The 16351-nt window shown below is 40.2% G+C and overlaps 1 protein-coding gene across 12 annotated transcripts in view; it reads right to left on the bottom strand.

Moving 5' to 3' along the window:
• The window catches only part of UTRN (utrophin), a 567675-nt gene that overhangs the window by 428633 nt on the left and 122691 nt on the right, over positions 1–16351 (bottom strand). For all 12 annotated transcript variants that reach the window (XM_053290644.1, XM_053290686.1, XM_053290679.1 and 9 more), the window contains 5 exons: positions 8437–8618; positions 6922–7072; positions 5558–5677; positions 4705–4806; positions 1109–1216 (listed from right to left, as the gene is read on the bottom strand). In XM_053290644.1, the coding sequence (XP_053146619.1) occupies positions 1109–1216; positions 4705–4806; positions 5558–5677; positions 6922–7072; positions 8437–8618 (663 nt within the window). The remainder of the gene's footprint in view (positions 1–1108; positions 1217–4704; positions 4807–5557; positions 5678–6921; positions 7073–8436; positions 8619–16351) is intronic.

The following is a 16351-nucleotide window of genomic DNA, read 5'->3' as shown; positions in this document are numbered from 1 at the left end:
TTTACTGAAGCGTCTCCTGATGCCTCGATAGTTTGCATTTCTTTTTTGGCTTAGTTAGGGCAGAAGCATCCAAGGAAGGTGCCGAACTCTTTAGAGGTTTGGATGATGGCTACGTTGCTTCCTGTTTCTTTTTGGTGGATGTGGCTGAGGCACTCAATCCCAAGGATGCAGGAGCCATACCTTGAGTAGCAGCACTACAGAGAGATGCCAAATCAAGCAAAGTAGGAGCCACAGGCTCTGTAGGCTGAGAGGTGGCACCAAGGCTGGGTAAACTGGTGGCGAGGGGCTGTGAACCCAAGAAAGGTGCAGCCAAGTTCGCCAAGCCCTGCAGGGTGGAAGAGACAGAGGCTGCCTGTGAGGACTGGAGGGCTTGTTCCCAGAACGCAAATGGGAGGCCCAGTTTTTTCTGGCCTGTTTGGTGAATTTGGTGCAGGATGTGCAGGTTTCCACCTTGAGAGCCTCACCAAGGCAAAGGCTGTGACTGTCCGTGGAGGGGAGCTTCGCCCTGCAACGGGCACAGCATTTGAAAGTTGTTTTACTGGCCATAAACAGCTGTGGGGAGAGAAAAATGCCAACCCCTCTACGGGGTGGAGATGCGAAGAAAAGAGAATTGGAAGGAAGAGATAAAACTAGAGGTTGAAGCTAACTAGAGAAGGAAAAAATATATAAATCTTTTTCTTTTTTCTAGCTCAGAGCAACTTACAATCAGTCTGTAGTGGACGAAGAAAGACTGAAGGAGGAAGACCAAGATATCACCAGAAGCGGAGGTGCTACCACCTATACTTGAAGGAAATTAGCTTGGATAACTCCGATGAGGTCTCTGCGCAGGCGCAAAGCCCAATCGTGTAAAGCACAGAGACCACATCAAAGAAGCAGCAAAATAATAGCTATCATACTACAATTCTCATGCTGCATTCTTCAACTGTGGGAAACCCAAGAGAATTCTTTCACGTCTCAAAGTAGTTTGAGAAGTTGCTGAACCATGAAATTGGTACTTAGAATGGTACCAGGGTAATTAATACTCTAGCACTACTGAGATGCCAAACTGGCTCTGGGAGTAGAGCAGGAAGAAACATTTGGGGTTATGAGGGTAGCAAGTAACACTCACTGCCAACTTTCGAACATTCACACCAAGCTCTTTTTGATCTCTGAAGTTGCTTGTTTGTACTTTGTTTAAAGCCTCTTCTTTTTCAGTCAACCAGGCTTTCAATAGGCACTACAGAGAGAGAGAAATAAAACACAAATGTTTACACAGTTATTTAGCCTTTGTTAATAATCACCTTCATCATGATATACTGACTGTAAGATTTACCCTGGAATTACATTAGTGTTTTGGTCTGTCTTCTTGTTAGTTACAGTATAGCTAGGTTAAAAGCTCTCTTCTATTTTCTAACAAAAGGACTGCCGTGCACTTGGATGAACACTCTTGTAGAATTATCTTAAATACATGATGATGCAGCCTTCAAGCTACAATTGCTAATGAACTACTATCCAAGAGTTAAATGCAGCCAATGCTTCAAGGTTTCTGAAAGCTCACAGTCTTATTCTGTCAGGGTCAGAATAAGTACTTTAAAGACAAAGACAAGATTTTTCCATGCAAGTGTTTAACAAGACAGCACCTGTTTTTCTTCACTGGCTTATTCAGAGGGCATTTTTTCTCTCCCCCCAAACAGTACCTTTCCCCAACTCAGATGGTCATGGTTGCTTCGTCCTCTCTACCCAACCAGCAATATTATTTACCCCTTAAGAATCAGTACAAAAAAATTAATATCCTGTAATCACTAGAGTCAACAACCCACCAGATTCCAAAGCAACCAAAGACTGCTAATACTATTTAACATAGCAAAGGTTTTTGTAGGGTAGCATTATTTTTTGTAATTATTCAGTCTCCAGAGATGAGTAGCAGGAGTAAGTCTGGAAGACATTATAGTCAGTTGCAGAAGCTAATACATAATATTATGTATTCTTCCAAAAGTTGAAACAAGGTTCCCAAGTCATCATATTTTGTACTGCATAGACACAGACTTACCAATGTGTACAATAGATCTTTGCTAATTTCACCATCAAAAATATTCTACTTTTTAAAAAAAACTGAAAGCCTATAATTATTCATGAATAGAAGAAGTAAGTGCTAATGATGTAAGATATTTTTACTGAATGATTTCAAGTCTGACTTTGCAGTGGGCCTTCCAAAGCATTAGAGACTGCCACACATTCAATGGTCTCTCTTTGATTGTTCTTCCATTTAATTGGAGAATGGGAAAACTTCAGCAGGTGAATCATTTCAACAAGTTTTCCTCCACTTAACAAATAAGTTTAATAATCTACATAAGACTCTTAATGTGCAAAATACTTACTAATATTTATTTGCTAATCATCACTACTACTCAGATACAACAAATAATTTACAGGCACATCTAAAGAAAGTTATGTACACTTAAACTGAAATCAGTGAGACCTAAACATGTTAAGTCCCTGGATTGTGCCACATCACCTCCTGTTTGACAACAACAGAAAAGGTTCACTAAGTGGTATTGAGCAAATCACTAGCTCTTAGCTGCATTAACAATGACTTCTCCCAAGGGCAAGGGAGACAAGTAGCTCACTCCCTACTCTCCATTATTCCTGGACTCTTGTGATTACTTAGAGACACTATGGGGTATAGCTATAATTCAGCAGATGGTTTCAAAGAACACCCCCCCCCAGCTCCACCTCCCCCTATTTTCTTCATTATCTCCAAGGGGCCGCCCAGGAGAGGGGTGAACATGGGCCCCCTCTCCTCTAGTTACACCCCAGAAACATTTTTTACTTATTCTGAGAGCTTTTCTTTATTATAAAATGTGTGTGTGCGTGCGCATGCACATGCACATGCACATGCATACACACACAGAGCTCCCCATGGTCTGTCAATTACAGGCAACCCAGGGGACAACGGAATCTAGATAACTGCAGACTCCATGTCCGCAGATTCACGGTGAGTACTTGACACTCAACCTTGGTATATGCTATGAGAAATTAGCAAATAAGGGGTTAATTTTGTGTATCTACTTGGGGATGGCTGCGCATGACCTTGGAGTTCATTTCTGGCCACCATTTTGTGCTTGGGAGCCTCAAAATGACTTCATTTTAAAAAAAAATTAAAAAACATTATTTTCAGGCAATTCGAGGGCACAGCTCAAATAAAGGAGACCAGCAAAAGCACAGTAGGCAGCTTCTCCCTGCATTTGCTCCCAAAATTTGGCCAATTTTTGATGATTTTCCCAACCTCTAGGAACCTAAGCCCTGCCATCCCATAGCCCCAATGACTCGATATTCACGGTTTCCATACCCACAGTTGCAGCATGGGACAGAATCCCCATGAATATCAAGGTTCTCCTGTATATAATTTATCCTTAGGTGACAAGATTACTTCTGTTATTTTTGACAGTGCATACAGGAAAAATCTACAATCATTTGGATGCAGTGTTGTTCCCTCACCATTATTCTGTAATGATTGATAAGGTTCAGCTAATTCCATTTAGTTCAAGTCTTCAGAGCTCTTAAAGCATAACAGAATCATAATTCTGATAACATATTGGATACTGTTTATATCCAGAACCTTGATTTATAATCTAAGGATGGAAGCAAGCAAATTGTTCTACATCTTTCACATATCAAATAGATAACCAGTCACTGGCAGCAAACCAGGAGGATTTAGCAACTAAAGCAGTTGCACCCTGATCTTATAGATCATGTTTAACCCATTACTGATCACAACCCAGGGGGATCTAATAACTACATACTAGAAAAATCACTTCTCTATTAAAGTGAAAATGACCGAGGCAGCAAATATTATTGTAGTGTACTCAAAAACCATTAAACTATGACAATCGCTAGAATAAGGTATTGCTGAAATATGACCCTTTCACATAATACAAATATCATCTGTAGACCCAAACATCCCTGACAGTCAATTAATTTCAAGCACCTAAATTGTGTTAGATGATAACCAGTCAGATACATTTTGCAGTCAAGAAGATATTATGTATTTTAGAACTCTTGTGCCCAATTTTAAGAATGTTCCTGAAAACATGTGGACAGCAAAACTTCTCATCCTCTGGGATCAGCTTGACAATAGCTCAAACTGAGCAGCCAAAACCTCACATGGGATGTTTATGTCAAAAAAGGAAAAAACCCACTATGCCTCAAAATCTATTTTTTAAACAAGTTGGTTTTGGTTAAGGGTCCACTGATCTAAATCCTTTTCTTTACGTATTGTTTTCATATAACTGAAGACATTTGTTCCCCAGGAAGGAAATCACTCCCTTACCAAGATTCATAGAGAACCAAATCAAATGTTAATTTATTATTTGATAAGTAGACTTTTTCTCTTTAAAGGAGACACATTATTCCTAGTCTCTCTTTATGTATCCCCAATATAACTTTAAAGAATGGAGATGTAAATTTAATGTTTTTAACAAAAAACAGAACAAAAAGTAATGAGAGAACAGCCTCGGAAATTATGATCAGCAGAATACAACAGAAAACAGGCAAGGTATAACAAAATGAATGAACCTTTTGAATACTTTTTGCTAATGCCACCAGAAATGTGGCAGCCTAATTTCTTCGCATCTTTGTTTTGGTTTTTTTAAATGTTTTAAAATAATAGTTGTAGAAGTTTCTCAGAGCACTAGAATAAAAGAAGAAAACTGAGTAAAGTTTAACCTGCTCTTCCAAGAGTTCCTGCCACAAGATATTAATCTCTTGCAGTTTGATCCACTGTTCCTCAGTCCAACGACAAACTGCTGTCCAGCGTTCCCCAAGACTCTAGATGTAAGAAATGAGAAAGCTCTCAACTCATATATTGCTCTTTGAAGCAAATGAAAATTTCAAATATACATAAGCAAAGATATTTCAAATCTGTTTTCTGTATGCTAAAAGTTTAAATGTGTCAACTTTAAGACTAGTGACAGATCCAAAAGTGTTGACTAACTGCACTGCTGCTGCTGAATATAGCAGTAAACCACTGGGCCCAATGCAAGTTACGCATCTATGCTCCATTAATTACAATGGAGTTTAACACACTGCACTTTCCTGAGTTTGGATTCAATGACTGCCAGTCATTGAATCCAAGTGCAAACCTTAGCGACCTATTTTCGAAAGTCACAATGGGCTTCAGAGGAAAGGAGAAATTAGCTAAAATGGCCCCTCCCGCATTGTGCCAGTGCTGCGTTGGTCTGAATGTCAGCCTATGACATCAATATTGACTACCAACCTAATCTATTCACATCAATCATTGACTTGACTGAACCTGTTCACCATATTAATATATAGCATTTTAAAGAAAAACTTTTCATAGAATAAAACAGATTTCAATTTATGTGGAAAAGGAAGAAAATATTAAAATAAGAAAATTCAAAGCCATTTGAATCCTTTTATAAAAATATATTAAAAAGCAAGTTAAAATAGGCTGGTAGTTGAGAAGTAACCCATTGTATTTGTCCCTTTATTACGTGTTTTAAAAAACCGTAATTACTATACCATATCACCTGTAGTGTAGATTGGTTCATCCACTCACCTGCAGTTGGTACTCTAGGATAGCCGTTGCATTCTCACCACTATTTTCATCAACAATAACCACCATGTGGGTCAGCGAGTTGACTTTAACTTGCTCTGCTTCAAGTTCATTTTGTAGACCCTGGAAGTATTAATTCAATAGTTACACACACAAAAAGATTTGCTTGGCCAACTGTTTGCCATTTCATTGAGTCACTTTCCTAATAAGTCAAGATTGTTTAGTCACCACTTTAAATATCCTCTTTTGTATCTGGATTGGTAATTAGGGAGGCACCTGGTTTACTACATGTTGTATAATAATTCAGTGACTCCTTTCGCCAGCATGCCAAGTGACAAATCCAGTCACCTGAAAAGTTAATCATGTTGTTGTTGTTGTTGTTATTTATTTTTACATTTATATCCCGCTCTTCCTCCAAGGAGCCCAGAGCGGTGTACTACATACTTGAGTTTCTCTTTCACAACAACTCTGTGAAGTAGGCTAGGCTGAGAGCGAAGTGACTGGCCCAAAGTCACCCAGCTAGTTTCATGGCTGAATGGGGATTTGAACTCCCCGGTCCTAGTCCAGCACTCTAACCACTACACCACGCTGGCTCACTGTTGTAAGCCAATCTGCATTTTAATTCTTTGTTCATGAGGTAGAAGGAACTGGGGACAGGAAACTGTGTATAAATTTAAATGTTTAGGTGGTCTTCAAAAAATTAGAGTTTTACATAATGCTGCAAAGTCTGGTTATTCTAAGAGACCATTCCTCAGGCTGGAGCCAGATAGGCAGCCCTGAAAAAATATTCTACAATTATCTCTATACTTTCCTCTGCAAATCATGTATTTCAAACAATTCATGTATTTCAAAACCATGTATTTCAAATTATTTTTCTCTAACATCTTTGCTTGCATCTGTGTTGATTAGGATGTGCCATGTAGAATGACTTTTGCCCTAATTGTATACTACTAACACAGGTGCACAGGAGCAGGTGCAGGAGGAAGAGGGAGATCACATTTTCCCTGTACCAATATTTTGACTACTGAGAAAAAGTAGTATCTGAGAAAAAGGTATCTGCAGCTACCAAACAGGTCAAAAAAGACCAATTGTAGGGCAAGACCCTTAAGTCATACCCAGATGATTTAAATGACCACACTCAGTACTCTACAAGTTTTTAACCAAGTCAACAAACATGCACTTCCAAAGAAATAGTCCTCCTGATCTTCACTTAACAGAACATATCCTCAAGCACACAGGAACGTCTGACCTGTCTAAAAAGAGAAGTTTCTACAACAATTCCACTAGAGTGGCAACAAGGTAACATCTGCTAATTATTAACAGATTTATTTTCTGTATCCTACATATTATAAAAAGAGTTAAGATACTTTATGTTCTTCCATCTGCTGTTGAAAGGACTCCAAATCTTCAACTAAGCACCAAGACGCCATCTCTTTAATGCGTTCTTCTGTAATAGTCAGCCAGTCAGACAGCTGCTGCAGTTGCTTCTTCTGTAGTTCCATTAGTATGTCATGCAAGCTGCCCATGTCAAAGAAGCACACTGAATTATTTCAAGCACCACTCGAGTCATAACAGTGAACTGGTACAAATGGATATTGTATAAAAGCAACAAGAAAAAGGGGGGGGGGAAGCAGCATAGTGAAGTAGCATATCAAGTATGCAATCCTAAGAACACTTACTAAGGAGTGAGCTCTATTGAACAAAGAATGACTTACTTCTGAGAAACCATTCATAGGATTTTTAAATAAATTTGGCCATCAATTCTAGACTCACCACAATTTGTTCAACTGTAATTCATTGTCTGGATATCATGGACTACCCCACTAGAAGTTATTTTCAAGAGACATTTGGGGTGGGCTTATCATCTTTCTGTTTAATTATGTTCCAAGTTTCTTGCGCCTCGCTATGCTGCAAGCTTGTTCTCTCTTCCTTTCTCTTTGGGGCACTCTGTAATCTAAGACAGGGGCGGAGCCACCACTGAGTGAATGAATTCAAAGAACCCAGGCCGCCGCCCCTCAGGGGCTATGCCTCGCACCCCAGACATGCCCCCTGCATCTGACATCAGACGCGAGGGGCATGATTTAGCTCCCAAACGATGCTGCACGGCCCTGTTTTTGAGCTAAATCAGCCAGGACTGTGTTTGCTGAGTGGCTGGAGCAATTCTCCCTGCCTTTTGGTGTGTGGCTAAACACTCCCTGCATCTGTCATCAGACACAGGGGGGCAGAGCTAGGGGGCAGCGGTGACGGCACAGCCCGAGCTGCCACTGACCTCCCTCCAGGCCTGTTCTAAGGTATATGAGCTTATCCATAGTGGGCTAATATGAGAAGAATACTAGCTCAGTGCAGGGATTTCAATCTCCTGGCCTGCTACGCTATGATTCCAGACAAGCTCTTGCATTTTGTTCCACCTTAATTGTTCCTGGCTTTACAATTTAGCTTAGCAGAGTGAAAGCTGAGACTTGTCATGAAATTCAGTTGCTGACTTAATAGTGCAATTCAGAAAACAATCTACAGAAAAAGATTTCACATAATGGGTTAGTTCTTTGTTTTATGTAAATGAGAATTTGCTTCTTTTCTTGATGCTATTAAGGGATTGTATTTAAGAACCAAGATAAACCAAATTACACTTTAAAAGAAACATAGATACATGTATTCTACACAGAAACTGCATTTTCATACAGAATCTACACATTTTATGGCAGTGCTGGGACTCAAAACAATTTACTGATTTTTTTGCCAAGACAATTTAGATCAGCCTCAGAGAAGATGAGTTTAGCACTGTGACATAGAGTTAATTCTAAAAGTTCAGGCCAAGCAGCGGGGGGGAAGTAGGACATTACAGTCGAAAAAAGGAGACCGTATATGTTAAGGGTGCCACTCACCGGGATTGTCGGTCCATACTTTCCACTCTAAGTGCCTCCCATCTAGCATTCAGCAAGATCATTTGTTCCTGGATTTCACTTTCCTCCTCCTCTGACAGGTTGCCCTGGGCTATCAGCTGATTACCAGCTTGCAGCACGCTACCTACACTGCTCTGGTGTGCAGTCAACTCCATCATGAAAGTCTAGAAAAGGTTCAATAGTCAGATCAGTGTGATTAGCTACCTTAAATCTTTTGCATTTATAATCGTTTTACTAAACAGATAACATTTAAATTGTAACGCTGAAAAGAAGCTGATATCTTTAAAAGCTCAAGCATTAAGACAGTGGGTCTGTTCACACAAAGCCTGACATCACGGTAGGAGGCATTATATCCAGGTTTGCATGTTTGTGTAAAATCATGAAAATCCCTCCAACCCAGGTTGCTCAAAGCAAGGTAGCCCAACCTTTGTACTCTGCTCTTAACCAAAGTAGGAGAGAAGAGGAGAGCTCTCCTACCTCCCTTTTCTGGTTGTGTGGATCCATTTACCTTTCCTAGCTGCTATTGGGAACTCAGGCAGAAGGAGACCAGTGGCAGCCCAGGTTCAGGCCGCCGCTGCAGCCCCCTAGCCATGCCCCCCGCATCAGATGTAAGCATCTGGTGTCAGACACAGGGCGTGTTGTTAAGTCACGCCCCCTGCATCTCAGATGCAGGGGGCATAGCTTAGCTCACAAATGAGGGATCACAGCCCCATTTGCAATCTTTGCAGCGTGGCCAGAGCGGCTCTCCCTGCCTTTTAAAGGCAGAGAGAATCGCGATTGGCCATGCTGCGAACGTGGCTCTGGTTTTGCTCACAAACGTGGCCATGCAGCCCCATTTATGAGCAAAATCTAGCCAGTGCCGTGTTCGCAGCGTGGCTGGGAGTGACTCTCTGAGTCCCTCCAGCTGCACTGCAAACGTGACGCTGGCCAGATTTTGCTTGTAAATGGGACCACGCAGCTCCATTTGTGAGCAAAATAACACCCCTGTGTCTGACATCAGACCCAGGGGCATGGCTGGGGCACGATGTGTGGCCCCCAAGGGGTGGTGGCCCGGGTTCTTAGAACCCATTCATGTAATGGTGGCTTCGCCTGTGTGGGAACCAGCAGGCCTAGAAACAAGAAAGGGTACTGTGGCTACAGGACTTAACTGTGAATGTGCCACTATGCAAAGCACACTCTATGATCCTATTCTTGCAGCAGCTTCAGAGGAACTGGGTCTGCCTTCAGTCGCTTTATGGCCAGAGAGGAGTTGCTGAAGTAATGAGGCTTTCTAGTCTACTGGCAGCACAACACATGCTGGGAAGGTTTTCTAGGCCTTTTTATACTTTCAGCTTCCCATTTCAGAAATGGAAGCCTCACCTGGCTTACTCATGTGTTTGCTGGCTTTGATGTCCCAAACAGAGGTTCTGATCATCTGTTGCTACTAGGGTAGGAACTTTCTAACTTCTCGTTGCACCCCCTTGTGGCTGTGTACTTCTTGACCCACCTCCTTCCCTTTAGAAACATCACTGAACTACAAGGACTACTATTTTAAAAAAAACAGTGCAATTAGTTCCATCCATCAGAGGTGTAAGCCACGTTGTGTATTTACACAAGGTTGATTTCATCTCTGTCAAAATACATGTTTGATGCTTGGCTAATGAGGAAAGTTATTACTGGCTGATGAAGAAACATCAAAAACAAGCAACAACTGGAGAAAAATTGTCCTTTTCAGAGGGTAAGGAACAGAGCACCACCAGAATGCCCAGCAATAGATCATCTGATTATAATTGTTTCTGATGAGTTGAACAGGTTATTGGAGAAGGAATAGAGGTTCCAGAAAGACAATTTGACTAAATATCAAAGGAATGAACTGAAACAACTAAAAGTCGATCGGGATGAGGAAATATTGAGGGCCTCTTAATGATTCAGGGGGAGATTTTGTTATCAGTCAACAGAGGGATCAGGCAATTGCTCAGGTTCATTTATCAGATTGCAGAACTATAAAGAGCAGAATATTAGTGGGAGATTGCAAGAGCGTTGGGATAATAATCATCCCCATTGCCCTGTAATGTATTTATTAGTTAAAACACATAAAATGGATGGAATTGCGTTTGAGAATGTAGAAGCAGCATCAATTAAGGTTAGACCTGTTATTTCAGGGTGTGATGGCCCAGCAGATTAAGTCAGTTACTGACTAAAATATTAACACCACTGTTTTATTTTGTCCCAATGCATTTACAAAACACCAAATAGGTGTTGGAAGCATTACTGTACAAAGTATTGGTAACATGGAGGGGGTGTACTGTATATGGAAAGTTTTGATGCGGAGGCACTATATACTAATATTGATATCAAGGAGCTAGGGAGAGTGTACAGCATTTGTTATGGGGCAATAAGCGGGGGATAAACTGTTATGGCTTATCAGTTAAGGAAACTGGTGATTTGACTGCTGTCTGTTTACAATGTAATTTGTTTAGATTTAATTGAAAGTATTTCTCACAAAAATGAGGCTTGGCTATGGGAAACTGACTTGTGCCTTTACTTGCCATTTCCTACATGAATTCTATTGAGAGGTGTATAGATCGAGATATAATACTGTACAAGAGATATACTGATATCTTGATTATTACTAAAAATAAAGATCATGCTGATAGAAAGCTTGGGGAGCTCAATAGTCTAGGAAATCTAAGATTAACGAAGGAACAACCTAATCAACAGGGATGATTATCATTTTTAAATACTGAAATCCAAATTTGTAGGGGCTACATGGAAACTAGGTGGGTATAGGAAGCTCATGAAAAAGGATATTTTAATCAATAGTAGTTCAGCACATACCAGAATTGTGAATGAGCAGATAGTTAAGAATGTAAGTACAAAGGGCTATAGCCATGTCACCTAGTGAACACATTGTGACATCCAAGGAAAAGGCTGAAGAGTTGATTCAAGTGAGTAGTTATAAACTTCCACTATGTAGGAGTAGGAGTATAACGTTTGTGAAAAGATGGTTGGCATTAAAAAATACCTTTTATAACCGATTGATTTGCATGGCAGGTATAGAAAATTTTGAGTAGACATGGAGTTAAGGCTAAAGTTGTTTGTACAGCACCTAAAACTTTAAAACAACATTTAGTTAAATCCCAGTTGTATGGTAATAGATGTGAAGGGAGGGCCTGTTCTATCTTTGAGGAGGATGAGGGTTGGTGTAAGGTGAAGGGGGTAGTGTATAAAATTGAATGTGTGGAATGTTCAGCATTCTATGTTGGGGAAACAGGAAGACCACTGATGAAAAGATAAAGACCATTTGACTGATATGCAACATATTAAAAATCAAACAAAACTGGGGGCGATACATATGAAAGAACACCACAGTGGAACAGTGACCTAAACAAAAGTTTAGGTTCAATATTGGCTATTGAAGGAAATTTAATAAGAAGTAAGTTCAAGGAAGAAATGTTGATACAACAATTGAATCCTAATATTAACATTGATGAGATGAAAGACGCCATGAGATACATCAGTCATGGAAGAGTCACTATCTTCTCGGCAAAAGCATCTACTCTCTTCTGGTGTTATGTACTGTCTGTCTGCTGTTTTCTGTACTCAGCTTCTGTATTTGAGTGTCTTCAGCTGGCATGCTAAATACAGCACTGAGGATGATGTATTGCACCAAAACTTTTGCTCGGTTTTGTTTTAACTTTGTGTAAAAATCTGTAAATTATTTTAATATCTTTTACGCATTAAAAAGGTCATTTGAAGTTTGTCTTTGGAGCAGTGCAATGCATATTTCATCACTGATATATCATCATGTTTGTGTATTTTATGGATTAAATACAAACACAGGTTTGTGTTTCTTGAATGGCAGCCACAATTGCTGAATGGAGAACTGTCTCTGGAACCAAGCAGACTATGAAAAGAAGTAATGTAGAATGGTGTTCATAGTGACTAAAAAGATCAAGAATCACACTGGATGTGTTAAAGCTTTTAGGCATACCTGAATTAGCAATTCTGATCTGGTCCATTTTATTCTGATAGCATAGAAAAAATAATCACGTGGAGACTGGCTTCCACGCAGCTAGTATAACTCACAGACCAGTACTATATGACCAAGGAGGCAGACCTCATCAAAAAGAAACAAGACACGTTAGAAAAGGGGCCTTCAGACAAACATTACGACTGTAATATTAAGTCTGAAATGAAATGCACTACAACAGAAACTAAGCAAAATATTTTGGTAACATTTATTGCGAAGAAAAAGATGCACAGGTATCTTGAGAATAAGTCCTTGGATGATTATGTAATTTAATTATTCTTAACAGCCACATTCTCACACCCTGCACAATTGTAGTTAAAGGGTTAAATACAATCAGCGAGCTGGACATGCTCCCATGGAGTATGATGTGAGAACCTATGCTTTTGTGCCTATTGGAGTCCTGCCACTACGATCAGTAATAATGATCCGATCATAGTTTAACCATGACAGTAGACTACAATCAGCACTGAAGCACGAGTTCTCACATCACGCTCTGTTGGAGCATGCCTAGCTCATGAACCATAGCAAACACTTTAACTTTAACTATGATTGTGGGTCATGAGAACATGGCTATTGAAGCTCAAAAACTAGCTCCTGAAACCAAGCGTGGCCAAATACAACCAACCTATTTTTAGCCTGTCACTTTTAACAAGAGGTATGCAAAGAAAATATGAGCAAGGAAGAAAAAAGAATTTGTTGTAAATATATAACACGATCTATGACCCACCAAGCTGAACACAGACCATAAGCCACATCTTTTTGTGATGTGTCAGATACTTGACCATTTTCCCTGCTTTTGTATTGAGACCTTGATAGTTCACTATACATGGCTGACAGACTGTATGCAGCTTGGAGGATTATAGACTATACAGCCTTCTATAAAGTATATATTAAAATGAGGGCTGCTGCTCAAGTGTTAGTTAATCCATCATATGAGTTTTAATTAATTAAAACCACATAAATGCACATGTTAATAAAATAATTGTCCTGAATTAAAAAAATTCTTGGTTTTTAGATAATGCATGGATGTGTCATGGTGGCTGTCAGGACTGTGCAAAGATTTGGCTTTCAAGCATCAATAACGAATCATCTGCACATTGTTCCTGGCCCAGTGGGGAGGCAGTGGCTCCCAGCCCTTATGGAGAAAGCACTGGAAAGTGCTGTGTTTCCCAGGACACCTTTCAAGACGTCACTGGGGCTTCTCTGGCTCTGAATCCCTTCAACAGTCCTCTCTAGTGCTGTGCACAAGATCACTCTGTGGTTGTAAGCACTGGGAGTCACCGCCTCCCTGCGATGCCAAGGGTGATGTGCCGATGATTTGGCTTCAACACTACAAAGCCATCTTTCTTGCCAGTGCTAGTGGGCACCAGCTCAAAGAGGCATTCTGTATGTGGGTGGGCTGAACTACTGTCCCAGGACAAACACCAGCTCCAGGTAGACAGATGCAGATGGGGTGATAACGAGAAAGGATTTAATCCCCCCTAGGTAAAGGTAAAGTGTGCCGTCAAGTCGGTGTCGACTCTTGGCCACCACAGAGCCTTGTGGTTTTCTGGTAGAATACAAGAGGGGTTTACCTTTGCCATCTCCCACACAGTATGAGATGATGCCTTTCAGCTTCTTCCTCTATCACTGCTGCCCGATATAGGTGTTTCCCATAGTCTGGGAAGCATGCCAGCGGGGATTCAAACTGGAAACCTCTGGCTTGCTAATCAAGTCATTTCCCCGCTGCCCCATTATGTGGCTAAATCCCTCATACCCCACGTCTAAGACAGATTCCACCCTGCAAATCTGCTCTTGTCTTGATCCCCTGCTAACCGAGCAGAGGCCCCTTTTAAAAGTGGGGATTCTCTTTATTTAGCAGGGGGAGAGCAACGGCCCTATCTATCCCCAGCACAGCATCCCTCCAATGGTTGTTGCTGGTGTCTTATGGTTCTTTTTAGATTGTGATCCCTTTGGAGACAGGTAGCCATTTAATTTATTTATTAATTTATTTCTGTACGTAAACCATTTTGGGAACTTTGTTTTAAAAGCAGTGTGTGGTGTGGTGTGGGGTGTTGTGTGTGTTGTGTTGTCTAAAGAATGACTAGGTGTGCCAGGGCCAACTCTTCATTTAACACAAAGGCACATGTAATTTGGCGCTGAATGACTAAGTGTTAGCACACATGTCTTTATGAGCTCACCCAGCATTCTCTCTGTGTGTGTGTGTGTCCCCTACCAACCAATATGAACCAAATCAGATACAGTTATAGGGACACATAAGGATACCTCAACGGCATAGTTTGTGATGATGTCATCCACCCCAATCCAAGATGGCAGACATGTAAACATTTGAGGCGCAAGTGGGCTAACTTGTGAACCACCTAACCGATTTGAACCAAATTTGCTACAGCTGTAGAGACATAGGGATGCCAAAATGGGATGGTGTATGATGATGTCATCCACTCCAATTCAAGATGGTGGGTGTATGAACTTTTGAGGCACAAGTGCACTAACTTGAGGACTATCGAACAGATTTGAACCAAATTTGGTACAGTTGTAGTGAGTGACACACAGGGACACCACAATGGTGTATAGTCTGTAATGATGTCATCCACCTTGATCCAAGATGGTGGACACATGAACATTTAAGGTGCAAGAGATCTAACTTGTGGACCTCGATTTGAACCAGATTTAGTCCAGTTGTAGAGACAGTGAAAGGAAAGTGGGCTGAATAGTTCTAACTGGTGTTTTTGTTTTTTTAAGATGCTGATACTCTTAAATAACACCCACATACTGTATATTGACTCCTATTCATTTCCAGGGGGCTACACACAGACTGTCTACCCAAAATGATCAAAATTCACAAACCAGACTATGGCAGTACTATACAGCAGTAAATTCACCTTTACCCCTTAATAATACTAAAATATTTCATAATACAAGACTGAAATATTTGTTTTCCAGAACATAATAAGAACATAACGAGTGAAAGACTGTTTAAAAAATATTTTAAACAAGGAATTCTGGATATAATCATCATATTTTAACTATTAATTGTTCTAAACTAATTTTTCTCAATAAATCAGATCAAGAATTCCAAAAAAAACATGCCCAAAAGAAAGACCCCTCCTCCCAACCCATAGAAAGTGACACCTCCTGTCCCGAGTCCACCACGGCCCTTGTTCGCCTTTCTCTCCTCCTTATCTGCCTTCCCTTTCCTCTCAAGCAAGTCCTTCTTTTGCCCTCCATGACGACTCACTCCTTGTCTACACTTCCTCCATCTATTGATAGCACAATATTTTGGGAATGAATCATATGATTTACTCTTTCTGGTTGGACATACAGAGATCACTCTTATGAGATCCTAGTTATCATTGTTTATGAACTTTGTTGTGATGTATGGATACATTGTATCAGTGTTGATGAATTATATTGAATGCAGTTTGGATAGTTTTTAATCACATAGTCTTATTAATATTATATTAAAACATCAGTATACAGTATTTTATAATACTAATAATAAGACTATGTGATTAAAAGCTATATGAACTGCATTCAATATAATTCATCAACACTGATAAAATGCATCCATACAACAAAGTGATCACAACAAAGTGATTAGATCCCTACGTGGAAGGGAAATGCCTGATGTTCAAGCTGGTTTCAGAAAAGACTGAGGAACAGGAGACATTATTGCTGATGCATGCTGGGTAACTGAGAAAGCCAAAGAATATAAAAAAGAAGTAAATATGTGCTTCATTGACTACAGAAAAGCCTTTGATTCTGTCAACCATGTGAAGTTGTATAAAATCCTTAGGAAAATGGGCATCCCAGAACATCTCATTGCTCTCATTAGAAACCTATACATAGGACAGGAAGCCACAGTCCAAACGGAACATGGTGAAA

Source organism: Hemicordylus capensis, chromosome 1 (genome assembly GCF_027244095.1).
Source record: "Hemicordylus capensis ecotype Gifberg chromosome 1, rHemCap1.1.pri, whole genome shotgun sequence".
Lineage (NCBI taxonomy): Eukaryota > Metazoa > Chordata > Lepidosauria > Squamata > Cordylidae > Hemicordylus > Hemicordylus capensis.
Note: the sequence above shows the minus strand (reverse complement) of the source record. Positions and strands in the feature narration are given on the sequence as shown.